Here is a 17,212-nt window from a genome sequence, read left to right as displayed (position 1 = left end):
ATTGGATGGGAGATAGGAAATTCACCCCAAGGATCACTTCTGCGGCTCTGCTCGACAGGGGCACAGAAAAATAATTTTCTTGGGTGGCGAAAGCCCTGGGTACCATTTGGCTAGGCTTATATAGGCCCTAGGGCCAAATGGCTAGTACCTACCTATGAACCTATGATAGGCAAACTCTATCTGAGATAATGGGAAGAGAGGCAGTATGGGTAGAGCCTTGGCTCGAGAGTTTTTGGCTTGCGCGAGCTTTGTATAATGGCTGAGTCAGTTCAGAGGGATCGGAACTGAAACCATCAGTCAAGAATGAATGAAGATCCACCAGACAGATGGATCTTGTTATGGTAAGAACATAACTTCTTTTTCTGTACATATCACAAACAACCAATACAATTTTAAAAACCTACTGTTGCACTGAAACAATATTCTCATTTACTGGCACAGACTCCAAACTGATGGCTGTTATTGTGCACAGTAATAATTCCATGGTACTTTAGTGATTTTAATACATTATTTTTCTTTGTTGTGTAGCACAACAGGTTCAGATGTAATTTGCTTTCTGCTGCCTCTTCAGGGTGGATCTCCTTACTGGGCTGATGGTTTTCTGGGGATTTTAATGCATCACTTTTCTTGTACTGTACATTTATTGCAGTGATTAAATGGTTTTAATAGAAGATTACCCTAAAGGACATCTTAGAGCCTTTGTTGGCTCTTCCAGTGCCCACTGCTGGTCCTTGATTTTGTGTCCCACCCCCACACTTGATCCATTCATTCTTAACCCCTGCCTCCTCAGATCAGTTAAAGAGAAAAAAAAAGACTTCTGCTTTTAAAGTGCAGCAAGCTGATAAGTGCTATATGTAAAACATGATTTTATTTTTCTTGTACAAAGATGCACAACAGTTGTCATGGTGTTCCTGTAATAACTCAGTGCTAGAAGTCTAAACCTCAAAGTGCAGGCTCTTGAGGCACTCCTAAAAACAGAGAACATAGATATCTGTGCAGTAACTGAGACCTGGTTCAAGGCTCCAGAGAGCATCCCCGCAGTACCAGGCTACAACTCTTACCACACTTTTTGGCCACCAAACTAGGACCGAAACACTAAAGGTGGTGGAGTGTCCATATTCACACCTCCAGGCTAGTTGCTCAACACAATGCATCTGAAATACTACAGGTGTAACTAACACTAGCTAAGACTGCAATCTAAATTGTAGCTTGCTACAGATCCCCCACCATGCCCCACGATTCTCACTACACCTTTCTAAACATACTGGAAAATATTAAGATACAACCTAACACCCTAATACCGGGTGATTTCAACTACTCTGCCATTAATTGGGAAAACTACTCTGGTATCAACACCTTTGCCCAACGGTTCTTGGAATTCATAAATTCCAACGCCCTGGATCAACTAATCCATAGTCCCACCAGGGGCTCAAATATCCTTGACCTGGTCATTACATGGGAGATCGATGCTCCACACCAGTGGTCACCCCTCATTGGTCAGGTCTGACCATAAGCTAATCACCCTTGACGTCCACACCCCCCCCCCAGTAGTGAAACATTCATAAAAAAACTTCTCCAAAGCCAACTTCATGCTACTCAAGTCAGAAGTGACAAGCTTCACAACACCCGTGCAGACGGGAACTGAAAGTTCGACTGCCGAATCCTGCACTAAGGCACTGTACGAGCATATCCACATGTGCATAAATCGTGCAATTCCAAATAGAACCAAGATGCTCTTCTCTCAAAAAAAGGAAGCCAATCTGGTGCTTCCCTGCCATAAACAAGTTATACAACAGAAGGAAGAAACTGTTGCAGAAAAGAGGAAAATCCCAGGATACAAAAAACTCCCTTACCAGCCTCAGTAAGAAGCTGAGATTCCCTCATAAAATCCTCCAAAGCTAGTTATGAAAATAAAATTGCCACAGATTCTAAGGATAACCACAAGGCATTCTGTAGTTATGTCAGGAATCTAAATGGTAATGCTCAGATCTGCTCTGAGCTACAGCAGAATGGCACTAAATATACTGATTCCCAAGGATATTGCCAATATCCTGGCAGATCGATTCAGTGCCAGCTTCACCCCCCCCCTCACCCCGTAAAGGACTCATCTCAATCCCAAAAGATTGCCAAATACCGGCAGTCATGACCACCCAGGCAAAAAATGCACTATCCAAAGCTAAGAATAAAGCATCCATGGGACCAGACGACATCCCAGGCATTGTACTACATGAACTACAAAATGAACTGGCACCTCATCTAAGTGTCATGTTTAATTATAGCTTCACCTCAGGCTTCGTGCCCAATGAGTGGCGCAGAGCTACAGTTATCCCATTCCACAAGGGAGATCCACCATGGAACGCATTGTCATGGAACTTGTAAACAAAGACATTGGCAACTTTCAAACTCTGGACCCCCCCCCCCACCCAGTTTGGTTTCGTGAAGGGCCAATCTTGTTTCCTCAACCTGATTGACTTCTTTGAATCAGTCTCCAGAGGCGTGGACGAGGGTAAGATGGTCCACACAGCCTACCTGGACCTTGTCAAGGCCTTCGACACCATCCCCCACTCTGGAGTCATAGATAAACTTACTAAGCTGGGCATTAATCCTTATGTCACTCGGGTTGCAAACTGGCTTACTGACAGAACCCACACTGTAAAAGTAGCCGACTCCAAATCCAGCTCCAGACAAGTGGAGTACCACAAGGTTCAGTCCTGGGACCACTCTTGTGTGGCATCTACTTCTCTAAAGTACAGGCCAATGCCAAGGGACTCTGGCTAACAAAGCTCGCAGATGACTGCAAACTGGGAGCCGTTATCGAATCCCCAAGTGATGTGGATATTCTACAAAACGACCTTAGAAAGACAGATGCTTGGTGCCAGAGCCATGGGTTCAAGCTCAATGCCAAGAAATGTATAGATGTTCATCGTGTTACCCTGCTGCAGTCATCACACTTGGGTTATCCTGCCATCAGGCGGTCCTGCAGTCGGACCGAATTCCAAAGTCTTGGTCCGGCGTCGGTTGCTGTCGCTTCCTCCCTGACGTCAGTGCGCCAGGGGTATATAAGAGGCATCCAACGCCATTTTCTTCAGTCTTTCTTGCCGTGCTGTGCCCGAAGCAGAAGCGGTTCGCAAGTGCCGGTCGGCCGACACCTGAGATTTTCGATTTGAATTTCAGTCCGAAGTCTTCAATAAAGCTAAGTACCCCTTTGGGGAACATTTTCTTGCCTCAGTCCGATGTCAGAAAAAGTTAACAATTGCATTTCTTGTGAGAAGCAAATACCTCATAAGGACTTCCATTCCTATTGTATTCCTTGCCTAGGCCCAGACCACAGCGTCACAGGTTGTCGGTTTTGCACTAGGTTTAATAAACAAACTATCAAATGCCGTTTTGACTTCGCATGACATTACTTTGGTAGGAAATTTAATTACATCATGCTGTCGGAGCAGCCGACGACCGCTACTCATAAAAAATGCAAGGATAAGGGCAGGCAGCCTAGGAATAAGCCAGACACCGAGGCCTCAGCTGGGCCTGTCGCCGGTTCTCCGGTTTTCAGTGAGGTGCCTATGCAGCCCCTGACAACCGCAGAGCTGGAACCCCAGACAGCTGCGGATTCCCATGCGGAGTCTACTAGGCTGACGCAGCCTTCTACCGACACCGGAGCAGAACTAGACACCTGTGCAACGGAAACACCTTCGGTTTCTGAAGGTGTCTTTAGACCGACTACACTCACCATTAAATCTTATGCTAAACTTAAAACTCCTTTAAAACCTAAGAAAACTGTACATCAGTCTACAGTTCAAAACCCCACGCCTAAGACACAGATGCTTAAGATGGCTGAAGATTTGATTACCCTTATCAGGGGTTCCCTTCCTCCTCCTGATAAAAGACCAAGACAAGAGGAGGATTATGCATCCTCTGACCAGGATTCTCTCTCCTCAGATTCTTCTGAGGAACAGGATTACACTTTTCCACCTTATGAAGATTCTGATGCTGAAGACTCTATTCCCTCAGCATCTCCTCCTGAAGACTACTCCTTTGGGGAAACTTTACATACCAAGAGGGAACATTTCCACTGGGAAGGCCAGGATTACTCAAATTCTGAGAAAAGGCTCAGAGAGTTCCTTTTACTACCCCAGCACAGACCTCTTGCTATGCCTCCTGTTCTGGATATTGTGGATGATATTTACTTGGAGTCTAGTTTAAATCCATACTCTCTTTCTCCTGCTCCATCCAAACCAGGCAAATACTACAGAGTACCTGACTCACATAAATTCCTTTATAAAAGCCCTGTAGCTGACCCAGAAACTATTTCCCAGGGTCCTAAGGGAGCAAAAGCTTCAAATGGCTAACAATCCTGTGCCCTCTGAAAGGGATTCCAGAGCCCTAGATAGATGGGGCAAGAAAATATACACCTCAGCTACTCTGGCTATGAGAGCATTAAATTGCCAGTTTCACATGTTGAAATATCAACGATTTCTAATGTCTCAGTTAAAACAAAAAAATGAGCACACATTCAGAACTGCCTGATTTCAAAGAAATGCAGGATCTGTTGCATGCAGCTGAACAGTTGGGCAAACATACTTTACAATGCGGATTTGACTCATTGGAAGCTTCTTGTAGAGCAGCTGTTACTGGCTCTGTCTTACGTAGGCATGCTTGGTTAAAAGAACAAACCCTCCCTGACCATGTTAAAGCAAAATTATTGGATGCACCTTTACAACAGGATGTATTATTTGGTGTCAAAGCAGAAGAGGTTTTAAAGAAAATGGGGGATAAGGCAAAGTCTATGCAAACGATCAAGGATTTTTTGCAGGTACAACCCCCTCGATTTAGCAGAAATTGGCCAACAAAAAACTGGTCCTTTCCAGCTTCAGACGGATCACAGAGGGGTAAATACAGACGCCCAAGGGGCAGAGGTCAGTCACAGGGCCCTTACAAACCTTGCCAATGGGGTTCTGCTACCCAGAAAGGAGGAGAAGACAGGCCCCAGGCTAGCAGAAGACAATCACAATGACTCTATCCAAACTCCCTTGGGAGGAAAACTAGCATTTTTTGCAGACAACTGGCACATCATCACAAAAGACAGATGGGTTCTAAACATTGTCTCTCAAGGATATAGATTCCACTTTTATACCTTACCAAGGAACAAGGGAATGCCAAACCTGCCACCAAGTCAATGGGCAGAGGCACAAAAATAAATTACAGCTCTCATGAACATGAGAGCCATTCAACAGGTACCTACACAGGAGCAAGGACACGGATTTTACTCAAGACTCTTCCTAGTCCCAAGAAAGGACAAAGCATGGAGACTCATTCTGGATCTTTCAATTCTGAACACCTATCTGCAAGTACCAAAATTCAAGATGCTAACACTACAGCAGCTTCTTCCCATGCTGGGCAAGAATGCTTGGCTAGTCACTTTGGACCTCAAGGAGGCATACCTGCATGTCCCTATCAGACAAAATTGCAGAAGATACCTCCGCTTCATTGCAGGTTCAAAGCATTACCAATTCTCTGCACTGCCCTTTGGCTTATCTACTGCGCCCAGGGTCTTCACAAAATGCCTGGCACCAGTAATTGCATACTGCAGACAAAGAGGAATTCAAATATACCCATACCTGGATGACTGCCTTATTCAAGCAGAAAGCAAAGACATTCTTTTAAAGCATCTGGCATTTGTCAAACACCTTCTAAGTTACCTAGTGTACACAGTAAACGAAAAGAAATCAAAACTAGTGCCCTCACAAAACATAATATTCCTGGGTGCCAGCTTGAATACAACGGCCCAGATGGCTTATCTCACGCCAGACAAGCAGCGACAACTGTTTCAATATTTCAAAATAATGGCAACAAAGACCCAACTCCCTGCAAGAAAAATTCTGCAGGCCTTGGGATTCATGGCATCTTGCATACTACTAATACCATTTGCAAAACTACATATGAGGAAATTACAATGGTACCTGAAAAGTGTATGGACTCAGCACAGCCACAGCTTGGAAACAATGAATACCACTCATTCCCTGCCTTCAACAGGAGTTTCTGTGGTGGGCACAGGCATGTCACCTCAACAAGGGTCAGCCTTTCACCTTACCCACAGCCAGGCAAACTATGACAACAGATGCATCGGACTGTGCCTGGGGAGCACACATGGCAGGGCAGTGCATTCAGGGCAAATGGACTACAGATCAGAGGCATCTGCATATCAATCAAAAAGAAATGCTAGCAGTACAGAATGCCCTAACAGCTTTCAAGGACCTTCTACACCCAGGACAACTACTAATAAAGACGGACAATACCACAGTCATGAGGGGTACATAAACAAACAAGGGGGCACACATTCCTACCCTCTATGCAGGCAAGCAATGACCTTGTGGAACACTGCACTTTCTTACCAGGTTCAATTACAAGCACAATTCCTGCCAGGGCAGAAAAATACATTGGCAGACGACCTAAGCAGAAACATCATGGATCCACACGAATGGAAACCAGATCCACAAGTATTTGCAATGATAGCTCAAAAATGGGGATGCCCAGACATAGATCTGTTTGCAAGCCCCCACAACCACCAACTTCAAAAATTTTGCACAAGGACCTTCCATCCACTAGCTTGGAAAGTGGACACCCTCTCATTCAGTTGGAAAACATTAACAGTGTACTGCTGAAAGTCAGATTAGAGAGACCACAAATGATACTTGTTGCACCAGACTGGCCATGCCAGCATTGGTACCCAATTTTAAGGAACATGGCCCACTGCCCGCCATGGATTTTGCCACAAATTTCACACCTGCTCACCCAGTGAGATCATCAGATTCTACACAGCCAGCTCAAGACTTTAAACCTAGCTGCATGGCAAATTACCTAAACAACCAGCCAACACCTTTTATCCAAAGCTGTTATGGATGTCATTCTGGAGGCCAGGAGACCCAGCACCAGGAAAACCTATTCAGACAAATGGAAAAGATTTTGCGCCTGGACCCAGGCTAAAGGCCTAAACCCCCTTGATCCAAACATCCCCCAGATTCTACAATATTTAACTGAGATGTTACACAAAGGACTTTCCTTTTCATCTGTTAAGATCCATGCCTCAGCAATTTCAGCACGGATCTGCCTTTATTCTCACATCCGCTCCTGAGACAGTTCCTCGGAGGGGCTAAGAACTTAAGACCGCCAAGGAGAGCTCCAACACCTACTTGGGATCTCAACTTTGCTCTGGAAAAGCTTACACTTCCGCCCTTTTGAACTAGCCTTTTCTGCTGATTTAAAATTTCTTTCATGGAAAACTGCCCTACTACTAGCAATAACCTCAGCTAGAAGAGTCTCAGAGCTACAGGCACTAATGGCAGTGGAGCCTTTCATCATTTTTCATCAAGACAGATTCTCTCTATGAACAAATCCTTCCTTTATGCCAAAGGTGGTATCTAGTGTGGTCCTAAACCAAACCATTCATTTGCCCACCTTCTTCCCAAATCCCCAGAACAAAGGAGAAAGACTCCTGCACTCTTTGGACATTCACAGGCAATTACGTTACTACTTGGATAAAACTAAGGCTTTCAGAAAAGCTGACCAGCGTTTTGTAGCCTTTGCTACAGGATCACAAGGAAAAGCCATCTCAAAACAGACAGTTTCAAAATGGATAGGGCATTGCATACGTTTCTGTTACACGCATCATGTGAAACCAGTACCTGCTAACATTAGGTCCCACTCCACCAGGGCTACAGCTACATCAGCAGCCTTTCTCAGGGGAGTGCCAACCAAGGATATTCTGGAAGCTGCGACTTGGAGTTCAGTGCACACCTTCACCAAACACTATCACTTACCTCTGTACTCTAAGACTAGAGCTGGTTTTGCCACTGCAGTTTTGCAGGGCTTACTACCTTCTTCTAACCCTGTCTGACTCTACCTCCCATCCTTAGCTTTGGGATTCAACCCAAGTGTGATGACTGCAGCAGGGTAACACGATGAACATAGTACAGTTTTGTACCTACTATAAATGTAGATGTTCGAGTGTTCACTATATTTTTTGCCTACTTATTGAGGGCACCTGACATCTGGGGCAAGAAAAACTGAAGAAAATGGCGTCGGATGTATATCCCTGGCGCACTGACGTCAGGGAGGAAGCGACAGCAACCGACGCCGGTCCAAGACTTTGGAATTTGGGCTGACTGCGGGACTGCCTGACGGCAGGATAACCCAAGTGTGATGACTGCAGCAGGGTGAACACCCGAACATCTACATTTATGGTAGGTACAAAACTGTACTTTATCCCCTTTGGGAAAAACCATGTACCCATGAATTACCACATAAGTGTCAGTACACTAAACACCAAAAGTGTGATAAGGGACTTAGGGACACAGGTAGACAGTGGTCTCACCTTCAATAACCAAATCACCACACCAGTCATGAAATCCTTCTATATGGTATATTTCATCACTAAGGGCTTTTCATCCAGAAAAAAGTAGGTCATTGTCCCACTGTACTTATCCCTCATTAGACCCATTGTAGAGTACAATGCCCTATTTGGTATGTACCTCACAAGACATCTGCAACAGTTGGAAGGGCCACAGAAATACCTCACTAAAAGAATCACAGGACTAAAGCAGATGCCTTATGCTGACCGTTGCATATTGTCACACACTCCAGGGATCTAAACCTGGTCATCACAATGAACAAAACATGCTGGAGGGATAGGTTCCTGTCCCAGAGACTCCCCATACATGTCAAACAGAGTGCCTCTTTGGCCCTCTTCAAAAGGAACCTTGATGACTGGATGGTAGATAGGAAATTCACTCCAGGGATCACGCCAGTTGCCCTGCTAGACAAGGGACCAGGGAAGTAAATGTCCTAGGTAGAAATAACTGGGGAACTGTTATGGCTAGGCTTGTATAGGTCCTAGGGCCGATAGCCTAGTGCCAACCTATGACCAGACACTACATTAGCTCTCATTGATACATTTCCCAGAATTTCAGCTAATATAAAATTGAATTTAATTATTTTAATAATTGTAAACTATTGGCCTAACTCCATTTCTCTCATCATATGGTCCAGAGCTTTAGTACAAGCACAAGCTCAATAGTTATGGGGTTGGTGTATTTGTGGGCTAGATGGACTCGCTGCCAATGGGTCCATTTTTATATGTGGCAGTTTGTTTACAGGAGTCTTAACCACAAAAGTATAAAGGGAGACCGAGAGCTGCACAAAATGACCAATTATGTTCATTTATTTACTTTTAAACATGTTTCCACATTAATAAAGAGATGTAGTCAAAGACTGCTCAAATCAACAGTTAAGAATTATGACCCAACTACTGTTAAAAAGCTGTCATTGGTGTTTACATAATCAGCATATTTATCTGTCATTTTTATTTACATAATCAGCATATTTAATCTGTTATATTATGTAGATATGTAGAAACCAGTGACTGTCGTAGTATCTTATCAGATGAATGTCTTAATAGGCCAAAGAACATTAGTATAATATTTATGTAATGTGTAATGCTTGTTCTTATCTTGGTGTACCAGTCAGTGTGCATGCACAGAATATAATTTGGAGCCATAACTTAACATTTATATTTTACTTTTCTTGATGAAAACAAACTTTGATGAATGACGTGTTTTGCTGTTGAAAGGCTGGCCAAGGCTACTTTTAGCATTTCTTATATTTGAGAAGTGAAGTGCATGACGTCTGGTTAATCATCTGCTACTATTCCTAATGGCCACATTTGCTGACTCTCAGAAATGTTCTTCAGTACTAACAGGTGATGGCAGTTGCAAGTAAAATGCAGGTAAAACTGTAACTGTGGAAAAGCCCATTTTAGAACTATATAGGTTTTTGTTGACTGGTCACTTTTTAACACAAGCATTGATTGTGGAGCTGTAGCACACATAGCACCCCTTATAATCGATAAAAATGCCCACCTCTGACAGGAATCATTCAACATTATCCACAATCAAGACAATTCCATTCACAAGACAAACTTCTTAACATTCACAAGTCCAGTAACTCAGCAGGAGATGCCCTATACTCAGACTTGGATCACTAAAGTATGGAACTCAATCCCACTGTCACTGAGGTTAGCTAATAACCTCCTAAACTATAAAATTGATCCTAAGAAATACTCATTGGATTATTGGCTTTCTTCTTGTTTAACCTGTGGGTAACCTGTCTCGACGTAAATGTCATTTCTGACCGACACCTGTAAAATGAACTAGCATAAATGTTTTCAGCTCATAAGATTCTACTATACTATAGATGTACACCTTAATTGGGATGTTGTTGGATCGTGGGTATCCGTTGAATTTATTATTAAAGATCAAGAAAGAGGTGTACAAAAAGAGAAGAACAGTTTATTCCCCTATTTTGAGGAAGTATGGGGGTAATGGAACTTTGGTGAAGCTTTGTGATGTTGCGAGTACCAGTGAAAGAGAAAAAGGGATGTTCGATCGTGACCCAGTTTTTGTTTTACAGTTTAGTGAGAAAGCTTCTGAAATGTGTGCTGTAATGAAAAGTTTATGGGACAATAGTTTAAGTATTGAATTAAAGTCTGTTATTGGATCTGAGCCTAGAATTGTTTTTAGTAAAGGGCCAAATTTGAAGAGTATTCTGGAGAAGAGTCCTAAGTCTGTGAAGTCCATGATGGGTAAATGTGGAGCTTGTAGGGCATGTAGGTTTATAGCGGAAGGGCCTTATGTGTGTGTGGCCAATTTTGGGCGTACCCTGAGTTGTCCGGGGGTATGTAATTGTAATAGTAAGAACATTATTTACATTGCTTCATGCACCTCATGTGAAGCATTTTACATTGGAATGACGACACGTAGGCTAAGGGATAGGGTGTTGGAGCATGTTAGAAGTGTGAGGAATAAAGATGCACACAATGCCCTTTATCTGCATTCTGTTAAATGCCCTAGTTTTAAAAGATTTTTGTTTTTCATCATTGATCGGGTTGTTGCTGACCAAGGTGGTGGCATTGGGAACAGAGTAGCTCTTCTTGAAGTAGAATGGCAGCTCAGGCTTAATGCAATGAAACAGCCTGGATTAAATGATTGCATTTCATTAAAGCCTATTTTGAGGCAGAAATCTTATTTGATATAAAATGCACAATGAAATGGTTTATTAATATATGAAATATTTGGATTTTTTAATTCAATATTTATTTTTATTTTTATTTTATTTTTCATTATATTGTATGTATGGTGAAGTTAAGACATATACAATTTTGTAGTATACAGTTTTATAATAATGTATTTCTATTGTTATATATTTTTGTATATAGATTATTATGATACATATTGAAAAATATTACTGTTTTTAAGAATAGTTTATTTTGTAAGGACATATGTTATGCATTGTAGTGTGTATGTATGGTGGTGTCTGTTTAAGGGTTAAATTCATTGATTCATTGAGTGATTAATTAGTGAATTACTGAATTATTGAATTATTGGTTTGATTTAATAGTTATTTAAACCCAGTGTTTTTTGATTAGAAAGTATGACTCTGATGATGCCACAGTTTGTTTGGTGAAAGCGCTTAGTCTTCATTAAAGAAGTGTTTCTGCAACGTACTGGCTCTCCTTGGATTCGTGTAGCAGTGGTCTGTGCTGTGCTGTGTGGTAGATTCTACTATACTACCCGCAAATAATGTAAATATCCCTACCCCATCTCCAATATACGTGTACAACACTACTTTTACTCACTAATTTAACAACTTTTGTCCCTCACTATTCACTAGCTCGGACTTAATGCTCTTATTTAACCCAAAAACCTATTCCTTACCCTGGCAATCCTCTTCTTTTTCTTTCCACTCTTAATTTCTTATCTTTCTTTGACACTCCGCTTCTTCTTAGTTCATCTCTACCACTTGCAGGATATAACAGAAGTATAATACTGTCTATATCCACTACCATCTTTTCATGTAAGCATAATACATAATCACTACTAAATCTTCCACTTTCCGTATGCTGAACTCTGTACTGTACTGTACTATGCTATGTTATACTACACACTCACAAACCTCCCTTACTACGTGTAATACAACTTATTAATAAATTAAACTTTCATTTTTTTAATGTCTTTCCACCTGAGTATTTCTTTACTTTTCTGTCCATTTTCTTGATATCCTGATCAGCTGATATCCTTTTCTGCACTTTTCCCTCTATGTTTTAATGGGAAACTGGACTTGAGTTGGAAATGCACGAGTTTTATAAATGTTTGTTAAGTTATAATGGTTCTGAACAAGGGGTGAGAAGTACTTGAAGAGAAACAGAAGTACAGAATCAGATGCTTAAAGTCAAACCTTGGGACTTTGAAGTAATCCCCCATCATTGACATGGACGGCTGGGAGTTTTAATGGCAGGAATGTTTAGTCTTGTATAATGTTTTGGATACAGAAATCGTACCTTAAAGCTGATATGCCAAAGACAGGAGGCCAGCTCAGTTCAGTTTATGGAACATTTATATTATTTGACATCTCCTTGTAACTAACAATAACCTTTGTCTTGACATAGACAAACTTCAGTAGCTAAATTTCATTGACAGCTATTATTTTTGAACTGTTTTAAATTATTTAGCCTGATTAATTTTTTTTCTGAGTGAAATGTATCCTAGTAGTATTTTCTTTGTATTTCAGATAGCTCATGCTGCATTACTTTTCCAGGTTATGTAAAAGTTGCAACAGATCAAACAAGACAATGTTGCTATACCTAATTTTAAAAAGTGAGAGGCTTAGTAGAAAGGTTTAGGGAATCCCCCATCAGTTAGTACTAGTGGGTGCTACCTAACCGCACATCTCTGGCTTGAAAAAAGTATATTTGACTTGACAATTTGCTATTCTGATTCTAACATTTCTGAACAAATGTTTCTTTTACAGGTTTTTAGCAGAATTCAGAAAAGGGAACTTAGGGTGACAATCCTTTCAACATATCCTGTGGCTGACTATCGTACATCAGATTCTACATACATGCTTCCTGTCCCTTTCCTGAGAGCTTTGCGTACAAAGTACTTCAAAGAGACAACTTGTTGTCCAGTCTTAGAACAGCCTAATGTTGCTTCTGGTCTTCCTGCTGCAGGTAGAATATTGCCTTTATAAACATTAAAATATTCCATTCTTTGAGTTCTACCCTTTTTTATTTAGTAATTTTTTTTGGGGGGGGTGAAATACCTAGTAAAAGACTTCATTAGTGTTTTTAAGGAAGTAAAAGCTAATAAGGGATTATGCTAATACTCTTGTGGCATAGTGGGCAATTCTGCATTTTGTAAACCGTTGTAAGACCTTGTAACTGTAGAATACCTTTTTTTGGGTATTGTAATCCTGTATGCATTACTTTTAATGTATTGCAAGTCTAGGTATAAAAGTGTCTCCCATTGCAGGTGGTCTTGTCAGTTTACTCTATCTGATTGTCAGGAAAGCTTTTTGTATCATTGTAATATAGCTAACACTGCAATCAGAATTTCACATGTTTTTAAGTATATGTCACACTGTATTGTGATCGTTGATATAGGACTAATTTACTTAATGAGTAAGAGCTGAGCATCCAGGGCCTGAAACTTTAATGGTGCTGAAGGGAGGGGGGTTTGTTACTTACTTCCCCACTATTCTCTAGTGGCTGTGGGCATGAATGTTGATTATTCACCTGGGATTCTACACATGCATTTTTGGCTCCATATTGTAGAGAGATGAAGACTGTTCTACAACCCAGATGATCTGAGATGGATTAGTGGTCCGGATGCAGGAGGACAAGGCCTAAGTGGTGACACTTGTTCATTCGTTTTAGTGAGAGAGAGAGTTGTTACTCATCCACCACACTAATGGCACCTTTCGGTATAAGTATTGTGGTGGACCAGAAGAATGTGCTTTAGGCTGTCAGGTTGTTCTTGGCAGACTTCATGGGGCATGTGTGCAGGAATGTGCACACATCAGGGGAAGTTGCAGCAGGCACTTAAAATGATGCAAGTGCACATGCCAGCCACTGGAATAGGGTAATGGCTTCTAGTAGAAATGCTTTGAACTCTAGATCAGTAATGATGTGACATGAGGGGGTGGCTTTGGGTAGTTCTGAATCCTGGGGACAATTAGGGTCCTCTTTTAAATGCAAGAAACCCTGGGCAGTGTGTGGGGGGGGTGCTGTTAGTGGACCGCATGCTCAGCTCAGGTCATTGAAATGGAGGAAGCAGTATGCAGGGAGTAGCAGGCAAAAGGCAGAGAAAAAAATTTCCATGGCTGCCTGGATGGTGGTCTCCTCATATTGTTTCTTGGTCCCTGATGAAATTTTGTGAGAGGCTGTTGTAACAGATGGAATTGATGAGTTTAAGAACAATTGGGGGTGGGGGGTGGGGGTGGCTGGAATGTAATGAAATGGCATTTAATAAAAAAGTCACATGGGTTGGTCTCTGTGGTTAACTTTCTTAGTCTAGACTAGGTGTGCTGTTGCATCAGTTGCCTCGATCTCCCCACACTTTGACTAAGAAGAAAACAGTCCAGCTTTTGTTTCTGTCACATTAGGGTTAACCCTTGGGCATCGCATGTGCTAGTTAGACCTGAGTTACTGGCAGTGTAGGTAGAATGCTATGAAACTCTTCCATTGGGAAAACTTAATTTAAACAAAGTAACTTAGTTTTATGTCATAACTTTTTTTTAGTAATTTGTGTGTATTTGTGTTTTAAAAAGGTTCAGATTCTAAGTAAATGCTTTGATTGCCATTACACTGCTAAAAAAAAAAAAATCTTTTGAGATGCTTGATTTGTAGCTTGTTAACATTGATGGTTATTTTGTTAGAATATCCTGTATGTCTTTCCCACCCCAAATTAAAACTATGGACAGATGTTCATCGTGCATACAGCTGCAGTCATAACAGATGGGTTTTCCTGCCGTCAGGCGGGTCCTCGGTCGGCCGAATTCCAAAGTCTAGGTCCGGCGTCGGATGTCGTCGCTTCTTCCCTGACGTCAGTGCGACAGGGTATAAAAGAACCAGCCGCCATTTTCTTCAGTCTTTCTTGCCGCGGTGCCCGAAGCAGAAGCAGTTCGCAAGTGCCGGTCGGCCAGCTCCTGAGATTACGAATATTTTTCAACCGAAGTCTTCTTGAAAGCTAAGTACCCGTTGAAACTTTTCTTGCCTCAGACCGATGTCAGACAAAGTTAATAATTGCATTTCATGTGGGAAGCAAATACCACATAAGGATTTTCATTCCCTCTGCATACCTTGCTTAGGCCCAGCCACGACGTCTCGGCCTGTTGTTTTTGTGCTACATTCAACAAATGCACTATTAAGCGTCGGGCGGAGTTTGCCCAACACTATTTTGGCAAAAAATTTAATTACATTATGTCGTCGGATACTCCGACTCCAGTTTTGACTAAAAAACGCAAAGATAAGGACCGACTTTCGAGGTCCGCGACTTCTACCGACACCACGCCAAAGCCGACTACAGGTGGTCCGGTTCTCAGTGAGGCGCCTACGCAGCCCCTGACTACCGATGACACTTCATTGGCGGTGTCTTCTGTGCTCGAGGTCGCAGGCTCTTTGGCCCATACCCCGACTACAGATACCGAAGCCACCCTTGGCGGGGAAACTCAGAGTTTAGACAGACCTGCCACCTCTCAAAGTGTCTACAGGCCTTCCTCTTCTTTTTCCATCAAGGCTTTCACTAAGTCTAAAGCAGCAATGCATACTAAAAGACAGGCTCCACAGGGCCCTTCTCAAAGCCCCATGCCTAAAAAGCAGATGCTCAAAATGGCTGGGGATTTGATTACTCTTATCAGGGTTTCCCAACCCCCCCCCGGACAAAAGGCCCAGAGTGGAGGAAGAATCCCCCTCCTCGGATCAGGCCTCCATTATTTCAGAACATTCTGAAGACCAGGAACATTCTTACTCCCCTTTCGAAGATTCTGATGCAGAGGAGTCCATTCCCTCTGTGCCCCTGAGGGTTATTCTTTTGGGGAAACCTTACATACCTTGAGGGAACACTTCCACTGGGAAGGCCAAGAGTACTCAGACTCCAAGAAAAGGCTTAGGGATTTCCTTTTGCTTCCTCAGCACAGGCCTCTGGCTATACCTCCTGTCTTAGACATTCTAGATGATGTGTATTCGGAGGCATGCCTTAACCCAGATTCTTTACCTCCAGCTCCAGTCAAGCCAGACAGGTACTACCGGGTTCCTGACTCACACCAGTTTCTATACAAAAGCCATGAGGCTGATCCAGAAACGATTTCACAGGGTCCCAAGGGAATTAAGGCCTCCACTGCTAAAAATCCATTACCTTCAGAGAGAGATTCCAGAGCTTTAGAAAGGTGGGGGAAAACGGTATACACCTCTGCCACCTTAACCATGAGAGCATTAAACTGTCACTTCCATATGTTAAAGTACCAACAGTTTCTGTTATCACAGTTGAGAAGCAAAATGTCACAGCCTGAACAACCAGACTTGAAGGAGTTGCAGGATTTGATACATAGTGCAGAACAAGTGGGTAAACATACCTTGCAATGTGGTTTTGATGCTTTAGAGGCCTCATGTAGAGCTGCTGTTACAGGATCAGTCATACGTAGACATGCCTGGCTCAAAGAGCAAACCTTACCAGATCATGTCAAAGCTAAATTACTAGATGCCCCTCTACAAAAAGATGTTTTGTTCGGTGTTAAAGCTGAGGAGGTATTAAAGAAAATGGAGGAAAAGGCAAAATCAATGCAAACAGTGAAAGATTTCCTACAGTTGCAACCTCCACGTTTCAGTAGAAATTGGCCTTCCAAAAATTGGTCCTTTCCAGCCTCGGACAGACGCCAAAGAGGTAGATACAGGGGCAGAGGACAATCTCAAGGATCGTTTAGAGGCAGACAATGGCAAGCACCTACACAAAGAGGTGGTGAGGATAGTTCACAGCCATTCAGAAAGCAGAACCAATGACTTTCCCCTTTGCATGCCAAGCAAGGCTGAAATGGCAGCACCTTTAGGCGGAAAACTGGCATTATTTTCGAAAAATTGGCATATTGTCACAAAAGATAAATGGATCTTGGACATTATAGACAGAGGCTACAGATTCCATTTTCACACCCTTCCAAAAATGAGAGGCATGCCAAACCTGCCACACAAAGGGCAGAGGCTCAAAAACAAATTTCAGATCTCATGGACATGAAAACTATTCAAGAGGTACCTGCACAAGAACAGGGTCAAGGTTTTTATTCCAGACTATTCCTGGTACCAAGGAAGGGAAAAGATTGGAGACCTATTTTG

The 17,212-nt window shown here is 42.4% G+C and overlaps 1 protein-coding gene across 1 annotated transcript in view; it reads left to right on the top strand.

The window, feature by feature from the left end:
• The window catches only part of PSMG1 (proteasome assembly chaperone 1), a 551,386-nt gene that overhangs the window by 344,253 nt on the left and 189,921 nt on the right, over positions 1-17,212 (top strand). The window contains exon 5 of the mRNA XM_044071460.1: positions 12,862-13,060. Coding sequence (XP_043927395.1) covers positions 12,862-13,060 — 199 coding nt within the window. The remainder of the gene's footprint in view (positions 1-12,861; positions 13,061-17,212) is intronic.

Source organism: Protopterus annectens, chromosome 5.part0 (genome assembly GCF_019279795.1).
Source record: "Protopterus annectens isolate FY-2018-M chromosome 5.part0, PAN1.0, whole genome shotgun sequence".
In the NCBI taxonomy this organism is placed as follows: domain Eukaryota; kingdom Metazoa; phylum Chordata; order Ceratodontiformes; family Protopteridae; genus Protopterus; species Protopterus annectens.
Note: the sequence above shows the minus strand (reverse complement) of the source record. Positions and strands in the feature narration are given on the sequence as shown.